Raw genomic sequence first — 16,060 nt, 5'->3', positions numbered from 1 at the left:
GCTCGTTTGTGTAGTCTACAACCTAAAATGAGAGACAGCGTATGCCGACTTGGGGGAGTATCTTTGTAACTGTAGATGTGGATGTGGAAGATATGTTGGATCAACGCCCCAACGTTTTTGGGAAAATAACTCCTATATTTTACAACTCGCAGTCGACTCAAAATTGACGAAACCGTCAGATAATAAAGCATTTTTCATCATAATTTATAAGCAGAAGGAGATTTTCACTCTGCAGTGGAGTGTGCGCTGATATGAAACTTCCTGGCGTATTAAAATTGTGTGCCGAGCCGAGGCCCGAACTTGGGACCTTTGCCCTTCGCAGGCAAGTGCTGTACCAACTGACCTACAGAAGCACGACTCAGGCCCCGTCCTCACAGCTTTACTTCTGCCAGTACCTCGTCTCCTACCTTCCAAACTTTACAGAAGCTCTCCTGCGACCCTTGCAGAACCAGCATTCCTGAAAGAAAGGATATTGCGTAGACATGGCTTAACCACAGCCTGGGGGATGTATCTAGAATGTGACTTTCACTCTGCAGCGGAGTCTGCGCTGATACGAAACTTCCTGGCAGATTAAAACTGTGTGCCGGGCCGAGACTCCAATTTGGGACCTTTGCCTTTGGCGGGCAACTGCTCTACCAACTCTCGGTCCGGTTTTTCTCGTTGAGGTTATTTTGCCACAAGTACGTTCTAAGAAGTAATGTGACGCTCGATACTTACAGGAACGTATTCTCTTGCTATTTCAGTAGTAAATCTCTCCGTGATGCAAAACGCTTCCCTTGTAGCGTCCGCTACTGCATTTTGTTGGGCATCTCAGCGATCGTGGTTACCTGTCATTGATTGTTGCTTACGAACATCCCTATGATGAGTGCGAGTCATCAGTTACTTCTAGAAGAAAACAGTGCAATGTGTGCTGATAGTTCGTAACATTACACGCACCCCTTTAATCACGCACCCGCTTTATAGCGTTCCAGACCACCTTTAAAATGCAAAAGGGCCTCAGTTAATTGTGATTCACGTTGTACACGTCAATGTAACACAGCGGCACAACTCGTGCAAAGTAATCTGGCCTGTGCGTGGAGACCATTCCGTCTTGAGCCCTAGGAGAGACCGCCCCTTTGTTTCGAAGGAGCTGTCATCTCATCTCGATGTCGCCTGTGAACCTGCGCCCTTACAGCATTCTCTTTGCTTTCTTTTCACTACATACAGGGTAAAAATTGTTGAACTATATGAAATAAAATTTTCATAACTTCTAAACGGTTTGCATTAGGACGGTAAACCTGCATGGTTGGCCGCGGTGTATGATGGGAATTACTTTGATGTGAATATGGCTTCGTTTAACGACGAAGCCCACTTTAATTTGGATGGGTTCGTCAATAAGCAAAATTGGCGCATATGGGGAACTGAGAATCCGTATTTCGTGATGGAGAACTCTCTTCACCCTCAACGGGTGACAGTGTGGAGTGCAACGTCCAGTCACGGAATAATCGATGCGATATTCTTTGATGGTGCAGCGACTACCTAAGGGTACTTGAAGATTTTGGAAGACGATTCCATCGCTATTGTCGACTGTGACCCTGATTTCGAGAAGATGAGGCTCATCCAAGATGAAGTTCGATCCCATCGAAGCAGGAGAGGGTTCGATGTCCTGGACGAGCACTTTTGGGACCGCATTCTGGCTCTGAGGTATCCAGAGGCCACTGACATGAGCGTCGATTGGCTGCCATATTCTCCGGATCCAAACCCAGGCGACTCCTTTTTGTGTGGCTACATTAAAGACAAGGTACACAGCAAATACCCCACAACCATTGCTGTGTGGGAGACAGCCATTTAGGAGGTGCTCGACAGCATCGATGTTCCGTCACTTCAGTGGGTCATACAGAATTTCGCTATTGGTCTCCGCCACATATCGCCAATGATCGCGGGCATATCAAACATGTCATAACCTAAATCCGAATATCTTTAGTGACGTTTACATGTTGAATAAAGTGTGTGCACGACGTAGTTTGTAAGTAATTTTTTTTAAATGGTTCAGTAATTGTCGCCCTGTACTATCGCACCGCATTCTCGCGCACCGTAGATACAGTGAACGTTCTATGCCCGTTTGACTATAAGCAGTGCCATTAAGCATCAGTCGGAAGAAGCAAGCAAGAGAGCCAAAATATCATTAAAGCCGCTAAATACTCCAGCTGCACAGTATCAGAGAAGAAGAAAGAGACGGCAATCTCGGCTGCAAATACAGGGGGTCGAGAAAAATATGGGGACACCAAATTCATGACGTATTACCATTCCTACTAAGGCGTAGGGAATACCATTGCATACAAAACAGTTTTCAATTGTCCTGGAATTGGTAAATACAGTAATGGATAAATTACAAAATAGCGGGATATTCAGGCAACGATCATTGAGGCAGATAACGTTGACAAACTCATCTCTCCAAAGTGCGCCACAAAAGCATAATAATAATGAGATCTTGTGATTGTGGTGGCGAGGGGATATGCGACAATTCATCCTTGTGCACACAATCTGTCCTATGTGAAAAAGCGCCCTGTCGTCTTGGAACAAAGCATCACCATTGAGGAACAAATTTATTACCACGGGATGGACCTGATCAGTCAAAATGGTCACATATATTTTGGCAGATTTTGACAGTAATGTGAACTTACAGAGTAACCATCGGAACCATGGAATACCACGATGTGACTGCCCAAAAAATTACCGGACTTCCACTATGTTTCACTCCTGAGGCGTACATCCGGGAAGAATTTGGAATCAGTGTGAAACAGGGCCCATCCGAGCAAATGACCTTCTCCTATTGCTCCACGTGCAGATTTTAGGGTTACGGCTCTACGTTTTACGTGGATTTGCATCACTGATGGTGGCTTCCAAATTCCCGCCCGCCCGTCCACAACTATCGCTCAACACGCACTTTTCTCCGTGCTGTGACTTAGCGAATGACGCATTCCCTGTATGAAGCATAGATTTTAGATACGGAACCTCTTGAAACACCAACACTCCCGCTACCATGGTAATGGAAGAGCCACCATAGTTGCTCTAACGATTTGCCCGCATTCGAATTCACTTAGCTCCGACGTAATCCAATCACAACAACATAAAACACTGTTCTGACCGCCACTGACGCTTGCAACGTATTGTGGACATTGCAGAATTGCCGTTCGTGGTCAAATACAACAGTTCGACCTGCAGCCTTTACTTGCATCTCCATCTATATTGAATCACGCATTTCCTGTGATGTTTCCCTATTTTTGTCTCCATATTTTTTTCCAGCCCCTGTACTTGCCGTCGCTTCATTACTTCAGGGCAGACAGGGTAGAAGAATATAACAAATGCATACTTACATAATATTGATAGACTGTTTGCCAGGTGACAGACACACTTCTTCCATGCGACACATATTCTGTGTTTTACATGTCAGTGTCATACTAAGCAGTGTCTGCCCTTCCGGTTGACCTTGCGGTCTAACGCACGGCTTTCCGTGCGGGAAGGAGCGCCTGCTCCCCGGCACGAATCCGCTCGGCTGATATGTGTCGAGTTCCTGTGAAGCGGCCAGTCTGTGGATGGATTTTAGGCGGTTTTCCGTCTGCCTCGCCGAATGCGGGCTGGTTACCCTTATTGCTCCTCAGTTACACTATGTCGGCGATTGCTGCGCAAATAAGTTCTCCACGTACGAGTACACCACCATTACTCTACCGCGCAAGCATAGGGGTTACACTCATCTGGTGTGAGACGTTTCCTGGGGGGTCCACCGTGGGCCGAACCGCACAATAACCCTGGTTTGGTGGCGGGGGGGGGGGGGGGGGGGTGGGGGGGGGGTGAAGTGGACTGCGGTAGTCGTCGTGGCGTTGTGGCTCACTGCAGCTGCGGCGGGGACGGAGCCTCTCCGTCGTTTCTAGGTCTCCAGTTAACATTCAATACACGCAGTGTTTTCTAGTATACATTTTACAGAATTACCTTCTAGCATGCTAGGTTGGACTTGTTTTCCTTTGCTTGGTCCTTTGTTTATGCGGTTATAACTTTTTCAAAATACTCCGTTAACTTTTTTTGAATTATTATTAGTATTGTTACACTGTTTACATAATAAACAATAAGTAACTGCAGGGATAAAATTTTGTCTCAAATCGCCGGATACGTCGCGAATGGGGCAAGTCTACCAGCTACGCAACGGCTTTGTTACCAAATGTCGACACGGGAGACTCGAAGTACAAACAAAGTGGTAGACTATGCGAGAGGAAATTCAAGAACAACTGACTCAGTACTTTGACAACAGTGCGCAGACAGACAGAACGCTCTGCCGTGACGAGGCCAAATGCGTAACTTCACCTAGGGATGTCACAAAACTGACTTTCAGGATGCTAACTTCGCATAAAAGGATGCGTTGAAACCTGTAATCACTTTAGAAGCCAGAAGTGCTGACAGGGCGAGAAAACGATAGCACATTCGTCAACAGTGAACGCTTGTATATGTAGGTGTCTGGGAGGGATAGAGGGGTATCACCTGCAATAAAAACTATCCTCCTCAAGCTCGTTCTCAGAGTGAGGTCATTCCATCTTAATGATGGATACCGATGGGAGACCAACTCTCTTAACTAGAAGAATGATCTGGTGAATTCTGTAAATGCCCCCAAGCTGCCACAGCTTAACGGCTGTAGAGGAGACTTTCGATTTACAAGCCACATCCTGCCATTGAAACTAGTGAGTGGTTGAGGATGGGAGTCGGGTCGATGTTCCACGGATGAAGAATCGATATGGCCGTCTGCAAGCTATTCCGCTTTGGTGCTGGCGCCTGTGACACCACCTTAGTGGACGGAAGTTTGGACCACGACACGGGCTGTCCTCCAGGTTGCTAATGGTTCTTCCGCCTCCACGCCTTATTCGCAACTGATTAGAGAAGTACGCAGTAATCTGGGAACGATCCTAAGAGTTGCTTCATCCGAGAGTGCTGATGCTCCCACACAAGTCCACAGTCTCGTTGAGCTGCGAAGACTCACGGCCGTCGATCCCTCCTACGGTGTGCGGCACTGACCCTAGAAAACGCCGTGACCAGCGATTATCAAGTTTCCCTCTTGGCACTGACGAGCCACCTCGCGCTTTCAATCAGTGCCGACTCAGCACGGTCACTGTTACACAGTGCCGGAAAGGTGATACAGCTGTTTTAAAGCCCTCGCCGCTAAATTGTTGTTAACTGAATGACATTTCATTAACGCCATGGTGCTTCAGAGGATCATCTAATCGCTGTCTTCGCTCTACCTAATGATAGATAGAACCTATATGACACGTTAATACGATCGTTTGGTCACTGGCTACCTGTGTATGTATGTGAATATGGTTTGTACTGTCGAACTTGCCAACCCTACTGTGGCGTTTCGCAACCGAGCACCCACCGCTACCATTGTACATAACAGCACCGTCAGCTGTTTCGAGCACGCCATGAACAACAAAAGATAGTGTCGTTCTTTAGGAGAAAAATTTGAATTTGTTTAATAACTTTTTTACTAGACCATTCCGGTTTACTCATAAAACAATAACGTCGTATTATAGAGGAAACAGTTTCTCTAACTTTCGAACATATACTTTGGTAGTCTCTTAAGTTGCAACGAATATCGTCGTCAGGAATAAACCCATGATCGGGCAATAACAAAACTTCTGCATATTTATCTTTAAAGCAGTATATGACAAGGTCAGGATGTGAAGCTCGTTCCAGGCAGTGAAAGACTGGTGTATAGGTAAAAACTGCATTTGTGTTTTGAAATAGATCTTCGTAGGTAAATGCAGTTTATCGAACGTTTTGCCATGGAGTAGGTTCCATCCATAAAGTCCGTCTATGTAAAGAGTACAAACCTGGCCACAACTGGCAGAACCTTTATATTCATACTTTCCTCAATCATAAATTCCTTAAAATGTGGCAACGCACGGAAATGAGAAGGTTTAAAAGCTGATGAATAGGGCGTATATTACAGCAATTAGAACTTCGCATCTCTCAGTTTCCAGTATCGAAGTCACCTTCCTACCACTCGCATTGTTATGAAGCAAGTTGAACGTGCTACACTTGCCTTCTATGCCACTTCTTACGTACTTATTTCATGGGTGGGCCAGACAACTTGCTTAATATTCCCCAGGTTACGTTTTGCCATTTACGAACCATGACGATCACCTTTCCAGTAAATGGAGTATACTTTCTCCTTTCTATTGGACGGACATTGGCTTTCACGCTTTTGCTTTGATTGCTGATAAGGGGGACGGGAAATGGTAGCTCCATTTTTCAAGTTATAAATAAGACAATCAAAGCAGTTGTACACTTCTGAGAACATCCCAAACTTTACACAAAGAAAATAAATATACCGCAATGTTTATGACATCTGATACTTCATGTACCTTATATTGTAAACTGGCGACACCATATTACACACTTGCTTTGTATTTTGTGCTGTAATGTCAAATTTGGAAGAAGTACGACAGCATTTCATTTCACCTCCCCGTTTATAGCGTCTTGAGCCACAATAAAAAAATTTATGAATGAATCACAAGATACACAATTCCTTTAAATATTCGTACACGTTCAGAAATACGTTTTCTGAACAAGTAAGTGTTACGTGCATGAGATATTTTCCTCGTTCGTAACTAGAAATTGCAATTAAATTAAATCAGTCACACTAGCCGTTATGAAAGTACATCACAAAAAGTAATCATGCATACTAGTTAATACGTTCAGATATTTTTATTTTGGAACGATATACCCGTTTATTTTCGGTATTTTTAGTTTCTTAAGGAGCGATGAGATTAAATTAGCTAATTACAAAGTGTCACTATGAATAAACAATGTGACCTGTCAAGGATAACATTTCTCCTTCAAGAAAGTAGGTTTCCCCTCTCTATGTCTCAATTAATTACGGCAGGAAGTTGGTACACGAGATAATTGCGGAACTGACTTTTTGTGCTATTACTGCCACGTTCCCTTCATCATTCAAATATTACCTTTGGTATAGTCTGTGGTAGTTACGTCATTCACTGCTTGTAGTTCCAGAAACTTCAATAATCTTGAGTGTTATTAGAAAAAGAGAGACCATATAGTATAAAATAAAATATAAACTATGTGGAATATATACATTTGTAATTAATTATCTATCACATTACAATAGTACTGGCAACCACTCACTCTTTTTCCGAAGTGTGTTGGGTTTGGTCACGGAGATGTCCGTGGTAGTAGACGTAGTGGACGGCGCAGGAATCTCTGGAACAGACAAATTTAAAATTCGTTTGCATGTAACTCATTATCAGCAAGTTATTTCATGTGTTATGTATGTATGCGACAATAATTTAGTGTCATTCAAGATTTTCTTAACTTGTTACAAAGTGATTTTTATTTAGATTTACTATTAACATGCTTTCATTTATTTACGACAGGGTACTTATCGGTGGACGGGAAAGCATCGTGTAGTCATTTTAAAGGAGGCATCACCGAATTTGACTTGACAGTTTTAGGGAAACCACAAGGAAAACTAAATTAGGGCTGTTAAACAGCGGTTTGAATGGGACTATGTTTGTGCATGGACATTCATAATGAGTATACGTTCTCAGATTTGTGTAACAATTAAAATAGCTCTACGATACTGCACTCTACCACTAATCATAAGTGCAGTATAGCGTATGGCTACATACTACCTTCAAAAATTCTTAAGTAGGAAAACTCGTTTTAAGAAATGAAGAGAAAGACGTCGCAGATGTCAAAGTCTTTTCGGATAACTTGTAACTGTACCCAATATGATTCTGCTTCGGACGAGAATTCTGTCACAGCCATGTCGATACCTCATTCGCAGGATTGTAAAGTTGTGTTGTGAAATTCATGCTATTCCCCATGGCCGAGTTAACAATAATCGTCACTGCAGGGTGACACAAGGAACATTACGGAAGAGATATAGGCGGGAATCGGCAAGGTGTTCTTCAGCGATAACTGCATGTGGGCTGTGCTGGTACAGCAAGAATCACACCCTCGCCATGCAGCAACGTAAGTTACCACACAGTCAAAACTCGACACCGCAGCCAGGCATGTAACACAGCATCGTGGCTCTGTTGTGGCCTACGATAAGCAGAAATGTGTCCTGTGAAAACCGAGGTGACGAGCCTCTATGAATACCATTCATTCCAGCACAGCAGTGTCTGTCTCCGCCAGCAGCCAGATGTGAGAGCCATAGGCAGGAAGTGGTTCATTCAGTCTGCCATATTAGAAGCCGCTTCCGCTAGATACGGTGCTGTAACCTTAGCGGAAGTGCAGATGTTGCCAGCAACTGAACTGGTGGCTTTCAGGTGATGGGCCACCTGCTGGCTGACTCCTGTCTGCTTCGCTAGCTGCCGAGTCCCTCTTCACCGTGAACAGGCACACACTACCTTCGCAGGCCACTGACCGCTGCTACCTACAAGGGGATGCTTCATTTATCACTGCGCTATCGAATGTTTTCTACGCTGACGAGAAGACAGCGGTCACTCGTCATCATCGATGTCGCCCAAATTTGTGGTAAATGCAGGCTTGGCCACAAATGGAACTGAAGAAAGTGGGAGCTCCTGATCACCAAGCGCATTTGAAATTATCATATTCGGTGGTGGTGGGTGAGACATGACCCTTTTATGCTAAAGTAATTTCGAGGTTGCAGTTCACCAAGTCGAAAGAGAACAGAACGGTAATCCGAGAGTTGTGGGGTCGAATCCGTTATTAATTTTTTAATTTTAATTTTTTGCATTCTATTTATTAATATTTTCATGAAGGGCATAGGAAAGAAGGGCAATGAAATCTTTGGTGAATGAGTACGTGCCAAAATGTAGAAATGTCGTAATTAGTTGATCAAGATATGGGAAAATTTTCAACAACCTTTTACGAACGTATTTTGCTTGATGTAATAAAGTGCAGAAGATTAAATTTCTTCTGTCAACTGACTCGTGGGGATGAAGAAGGAAACGAAAACCGTATAAAAAGATTTTTTTGACATCAAGGAGGATTACCATCACGCAGTATTAAAGTAATTACTCCCCCGTCTGTACCACCCCCCTCCTTCTGCAAACCACTAACTGGTGAGGCCACTGATGTCTGTTGTTAATGTGTGGTAAGGAATTTTATCAAAAAGCTTCAAAACAGTTCTTGACTCATCGGGAGAGGAAAAGAAACCACATCCCGAAATGGCTGGATCAAAATACATTCCGTTTCCTATTTTTGCTGAAATGATGCGTTGCGCATGGTTTTCTGCCACAGTGTAAGGTGAAAGAGAACTTTTAACGAACGTAAGCCACGTTCGATTGTCTACAGAAACTCTAAAACCACCTTCTACATACGCTAAATGGAATTCAAAACAGTTGCTGAGCCGTACTGTATCCATGACACCACGGTAGAAAGAACGATTACGGTTTTAGCCCCCCCCCCCCCCCAACCACCCTATTAATGGTACAGATACAGGGAACACTCAGCAACGTTTGGGGAGAGACTCAGTCTTGTTCATTTCAAAGGAATGACCAACGCAAGTCGGCGGCATCGTTTTAGAGAAACCGCAAGTAAAAGTAACTAAGTCGGCTTTTCCTAACACAGGTTGGAATTAAACTCCTCCGGCTTGTCGTCAGTACTGAAGAAATCGATTGTTGCGTTTTCAGAGATAGAAATAAACAAAGACGAATCTGACATTGGCGTAAACACGGTATACAGGCGATTCACAAGGAAGCACATATTTTCAGAATAAACTACTTGAAGTTATTTACTTACGCAATATGAATATACGTTTCAACAAAGAGACAGTGAGAAGGACGGAAAGAGGGACAAACGAACAACTGGATTCGAGATATACCCGTGAGAATAAACTCTTCTTTTCTCATGGAAAAATACAGTCACACCTACACGTTATTGTGTACCATGCCCCCGACCCTCATTCGAGCATATTCTCCTGCAAACGGCACGAAGACTAGCACGAGCGTAAGACCTTATCAGGCGTTAAAATACGGACAACACGGCTGGTAAGTCGCTTTACATGTTGTTACACGGTGATGGTGTGGTGCGAGTGCTTTCCAGTCATATGTAGGGATGTAGCCTATGTGCCACAAAGACATCGTTAAGGAAGTAGTCTAATTATTCTTCTGTGACGAGTGTCTGCGTGTGCTGAGATGGCCTCCTGACACGTCATCCATTGTATCCCTCTGGAGAGTCGTAAGTATTTCATGGCTGGTCATTTGCATCCATCTTACTTCTGCACCATTAACCTTAATAAAATATAAACCCATCTACCCGAAATCGTGGCAGAATGGTTTGAGAAGTACACTGCATGACAGAAAACGTGAAGCACCCAGAAGAGAAATAGTAAAGGAAAGGAAATTCGATGTTACTTCAAGTCCAATTCACAAAGAATCTGTCAGTATGAGACCACTTCTCAGCATGACGTTGTACCCCCTCTGACCTCGAGGCATCCACTGACTTAGTTGGGAAGCGTGTCATGAAGCCGTCGCACCATCTCCTAAGCCAAGCTGGTCCACAACTATTGAAACTGGTCCCTGGCACCCTGAATATAGCGCTATGGCAGACTGGACTTCGGAGCTGTTCCTACAAATGTTCTCTGAAGGTACAGACATGGAGAGGTGGCTAGCCGTGGGGGCACCTCTGCAGCACACTGACATTTCACTGAGAAACGTGCCCTGTGTGGACGAGCATTGTCCTGTTGATGAAGGGCACCACAGTACTGTTGAATGAGAGAGACCGCACGAGGAAGCACGTGTCTGTGACGTACCATTGAACCCTTCGACATTACTAGCCATGTTAGCAACTCGTGGTCCAGCAGTTAGTCACTACCGCTAAATTGTGCGTTCCCGGGTTTCATTCCCGGACTGGTCGGACATTTTCTTCGTTGGGGGTCTGAGTGATTGTGTTGCCCTAACCGTTTCATCTCATCTTTATCGATGCCCAAGTCGCTGAAGTAGTGTCAAATGGTAAACTTGCACCAAGTAGCTGAATAATCTCAGACGGTGTCACCCAGCCTATACCGTCATATGATAATTTCATTTCGCTACCAGCTGTGACCTGAAGACATGTCCGATGGCTCCCCATACCATGAAACCAGCAGTAGCAATGCTGTGTATCTATCCATTGGAAAAATGGAACAGTGCCCCTTCTTGTCGACGGTGGTTATCTGGGGTGGTACAAAGCCGAGATTAATCACCAAACTCTGAACGACGTCATTCATCAACAGTCCATGCCTGCCTGTCACGGCACCACTCCATACGCAGCCGTTTCTGTTGTGTCGTTAACAGAGCCTACACCTGGAACGGTAATCCCGTAGTGCGACTGGTGCTAGACTCCGGCTAATGGTATGTGCGTCGCAAGGAGTCCATTAACTGTTCTCAGAGGGCAGGCACTGATGTGAAGATGTGGAGGTATTACGATACGCTTGCTGCGCGATACAGCGATCCTGCCTTGAGGCAGTCATGACTTATTGGAAACTCGACATGATGTATGTCTACCTTCACGGAGAAAAGCAATTCAGCATCGCGAGACTGTCACATCCAAATGCCCCTAAAGGTGAACATCACAATATTCGATCAGTGTACCAAATGAAGACCCAAAATGAGCATCTTTCTAACAGTCTAATACTGCTATGTCACAAGAGAACACACAGCACTCACGACAGTAGGATAGAAAATACTACATCGGTGAATGAGCATCCGTATGTTTAAAAATGCTTCTTTTTAACTTTGACATAACTCATCCTTTACTAATAATACAAGCAATTTTAACATTAAAGCTTCTCGTCTAGATGAATCAAAGTTAAAGATATCTCTAATATTCAATAATTAACTGTGACTCTCTGACCAACTTGTATACACAAAGCTGTGATGGACTCCAGAGTACTATCAGACCTCGAGAAATGACTTGATTAGGAGATAGTGTTTGAGTCAAAGGGTCGAAGATGTTCCTCGACAGCAGACAGAGGGTTTTTAAACAGAATGCTCCGCGTGCCAATTGTGTTTTATCATCATACACAAAAGCCGTTTATAATAAATTACGAGCAGTTACAAGCTTTCATGCCACACACAGACTGGTTATATAACGAACTGTGTTGTGACGTGAGTGCGCGACATCCTTAGTGCTCTAGTAGCGATTGTATCTATTCTGTGTTCGTCTCTCGCACGTTGCTAGGAGATCAAAGGATTCTTGACGCGAAAGGGCGAACGTAACAGTTGCGTGGATAGAGCATGCTAGCTATGAAGAAGATGACTTCCTGGCATTTGGAGATCCACGTTCACCAAAGGCATGTGAGCACTCTGTCGGGCCAAAAATAGTTGCAACGTGGCGGCCAGGCTGGGAAGTGTTATTGATGTCATCACGCCATTGAAGTTTAATATTGTCTACAACGTTTGTTTAAGGAGCGAGCCTACTCGGGCAACAGTTGAGTGCCTTATTGCAGAGTGTATTACCTTAAGGCTAGGCTTTTGTAATGAGGAGTAACTTTTTTCTTTAACTATGTGTGACTGACTGCACGATGGTTCTTTTTTTTTTTTTTTTGGTGGGGGCCTGTGAACCAGTCATTAGTTTTTATAGGCTCTTTCAAAACGAGCGTATGGATTTGAAAACTTCGTATCATTTATTACATTTAATTTACAGTTAAAAATAATATATGAAGTTTTTTATGCAAGGATTCAATGCGAGCACACGTCGAGACCACAGGCGAGTTCTTCCCAAACTTTGATCAGCGTGAGTGGAGCAGTTGTTGCAATATTGCTGTTCCTAAAGTTGGGTATATCACGTGGTAGTGAAGGCACCTAACCATGAACCCTTATCAATCTCCAACGGTAAAACATCACATGACGTGAGATCGTTTGTGAACATGGTCATGCAAAACAAGCTCCGATATATGTCCCCTGTGGCCAAACCAGCGGTAGGGTACAATATCGTTTAACCCATCGCCTATTGAGTTATGCCAGTAAGTCGGTGCACTATCTAGCCGCGAAATAAAGTTCTGCGATTTAAGTGATTCGAATTGAGGAAAGAGTCATCGTTCTAATGCATCAAGGTAAGAAACACCAGTTACAGTTGCTTCACCTAAAAAGGAACGCCCACAAACAAATCGCCAGTATACGGCAAACAAACAAAAAGAAGGTTCATTTTACGGGAGTCTAGTTGCGATTGTACCATCTCGTGGGTATTTGCTGACCCACAATGCTCTTATTACTTATGTTCACTTTTACGTTTAGATGGAATTTCCATTCATCACTGAAGCCGACGCGATCCAGAAATTCTTCATCATCATGCAGCAATATTTCGTTTGCACAGTTACCACGTGAACCGTAGTCTTTAGGCTGTAGGGCTTCTAACAGCTGCAAACGTCAGGACGTAGTCCTAAGCATCTCCTTGAAAGTCTCCAAACAGACGTCATTGGAATTACTGATTCACGACTAGGCTTCCGAAATGATTTCTTGGGGGTACGTGAGGAAGACCCTCCCTCGTTCAGCAGGTTCTTCAGTCTCTGTTGTTCGTTCCTTAATGTTCACTTTACGCACAGATACACAAACAAAAGTTTGGATTGGTCTTTCATTTGATGTAATAAATAGAACAAAGTCTTAAAACCAGTATATTCTTTTGGAAACACTCTGTATTTTGATGCTTGGCCGTATCTGGCCGATTTTCTGTGTACGTATTCGCGGTTTGTGGCGACCGTGTTTTAAATTTCAAATTTTGTTGCCTACTCGCCACGTTATTGAGCAGCGTAGCTTGCATGTTTTGTGTGCAATATGCGCTTTCTGTCGTATCCCTGTATAGACTGGCTCCCTTCAGTCTTTTATGTCGCGGCAGTCAGCCTTCTTTAAAGGGTCTTATATTTCATTAAGGTACGTTTCAAGGTACTTACTCTTAAGATTTGCTGCCACCTATCTGCCTGACATATTATATAATGTCTTGTCTTTTATAAAAATAATTTTATTCAATTTTTGTATGTCATTAATTCAGTGAAGTTTTTACTATTTTGTTAGAATAGTGTTTAGCGCTTAACGCTTGCCCAATTTTGCCTTTCTCGCTGGACTCCTGTATTTTGTTAAAATACTATTTAATGCTTTCAGTGGTTGTCAGACATTTTATGCATTGTTTTTATATCTAACTGTCATAGGGTTATAGTTTATCTATGTGTGTGTGTTAAAGGACGGAACAGCCATTATTTAACGTATTGCTATGATGTACAATGTCGTATGCTTTGGTCGATATGCCGATATTCACCAAACGGTTTTGTAATCCGTATGTGAGGGAAAGACACACGTTTCTTCCAAGACAGCTGGACAGCTGATTACAAGTCTGCATTTCTGGTCATACGCTATTTTTCCAGATTTCCGCTTGTGTGATAACTGTCTTGTTATTAGTTTATTTACCATTGCTGCCTACCGGGCTTAGTTTACTCCGTCTGTGCATTTGACTGGCTATTGCCAATGTTATATATCTGTGACCTCTGAAATTAAACTCTCGGCTTAGTTTCGTATTTTATAAATCAACATTATATGATGTAATCTAACTGACCTTTTCGAAATCCCGTTTGAGCACATCTAAGCGACACGGTCTAGCAACAAGCTTTAGTACAAGTTTAACGTGATGTTTTGCTTGGCCACTGCGCTCCAAAGCTTTCTGTGTTGAAGCTTAAGAATCCCCAAAACATTTGCTAATTTCTATAAATCTTGTAGCACTTCCAGCAATTTTGAAGTTGCCATATGGCCTCCCGCTATTTATTCTGTTACCCCAAAAGTTTTCGTAAATGCTGTTAAGGTTGTTTAAAGGGTAATTCTGTCCACTTGGCAATAAACACAACGATCTCTTTCAGGGCCTTCATACAGAAACCGGTATCAGTGATTACGGTTCCCTGTTATCAACAATGGAAAAGAAGATACAAAGTCAAAGATATTATTCCACCAGGTTGTGTTTAATTTATATACAGAACTAGTTTCGGGCACTGCACATTCTCCAGTGCATATATATTAGCAGATGAGGATACTTTCTCATATTTTCGTAAAAAAATCGCATACCACCCGTATCGTTGCACAGCATGTCGTCAACGTCATCGTCTTGTAATGTTTGCTACAAACCACACTTGTTCACTTAACTGCCGCATATCTACCACTGCTTTTTTTTTTTTTTTTTTTTGTGAAACAATGACACTGCATCCATATCGGTCACTATGCGCTTGAAAATGTGCAGTGCCCAAAACTAGTAGCGCAAATTCAGAAACACAGACTGGTGGTGTTCTTAAAATTTCTTGAGACTTTGGGGCCCACCCAGAAGAACCTAAAGATACGAAGATCTAGAACAATCAGCAGAAACGTCTACATGTCCACTAAAATGGATAGTGACAGAGTTATTTATTTTCTCAGACAGGATACAGGTTATAGTTAAAAATTTTTTGAATCTTGTATCATACTGAATGAAAAGGTGACCGATTCATCTATGTTGAGTTGAAATTTTCTTACCGTCCAGTTTGATTACGCCATCCGTCTCCCCCAGGGAGTTCTTGGCGACGCACTTGTACGAGCCGAAGTCACTCTTGCTTACGCTGCGAATCTTCAGCATCATGTACTTGTTGTAGCCGTTGTCCATCGACACAGCCTCGTATTTGTCTCCTAGAACATAAATATATATACGGTGTTAATTTCTGAAGAGTCTTCTGTTTAAAAAATAAATTATAAATAATTTATGAGCATAAGCTGTGGTGGGGTGTGTTTCGAATAAACCTATGTGTGTGATTCCCAACGGCCTGGCCACGCTGGTAACACCGGCTCCCGTCAGATCATCAATGTTATGCGCGGTCGGACTTGGCTAGCACTTGGATGGGTGACCGTCCGGTTCTGCCGAGAGCCGTTACTGGCTGGGTGCAATCCGCGCTTGTCAGGCCAATTGAGTAGCTATATAGTGAAAAGTGGTGGCTGCGGTCACGAAAACTGACAACGGCCAGGAGAGCAACGTGCTGACACAAGCACCTCCTAATCTGCATCCCATGACACCTATCGACTGAGCATGATAGGACGGTCGGTCGTACCGTTGGGCCTTCCGA

The 16,060-nt window shown here is 43.4% G+C and overlaps 1 protein-coding gene across 4 annotated transcripts in view; it reads right to left on the bottom strand.

Annotated features, from left to right (window-relative positions):
- LOC126276318 (lachesin) overlaps positions 1 to 16,060 on the bottom strand; it is a 1,594,347-nt gene that overhangs the window by 93,364 nt on the left and 1,484,923 nt on the right. For all 4 annotated transcript variants that reach the window (XM_049977266.1, XM_049977267.1, XM_049977269.1 and 1 more), the window contains exons 9-10: positions 15,480 to 15,629; positions 7,171 to 7,245 (exon numbers count right to left, since the gene is read on the bottom strand). In XM_049977266.1, coding sequence (XP_049833223.1) covers positions 7,171 to 7,245; positions 15,480 to 15,629 — 225 coding nt within the window. The remainder of the gene's footprint in view (positions 1 to 7,170; positions 7,246 to 15,479; positions 15,630 to 16,060) is intronic.

Source organism: Schistocerca gregaria, chromosome 1 (assembly GCF_023897955.1).
Source record: "Schistocerca gregaria isolate iqSchGreg1 chromosome 1, iqSchGreg1.2, whole genome shotgun sequence".
NCBI lineage: Eukaryota > Metazoa > Arthropoda > Insecta > Orthoptera > Acrididae > Schistocerca > Schistocerca gregaria.
The sequence above is the reverse complement of the archived record's forward strand: the minus strand, read 5'-3'. Positions and strand labels throughout refer to the sequence as shown.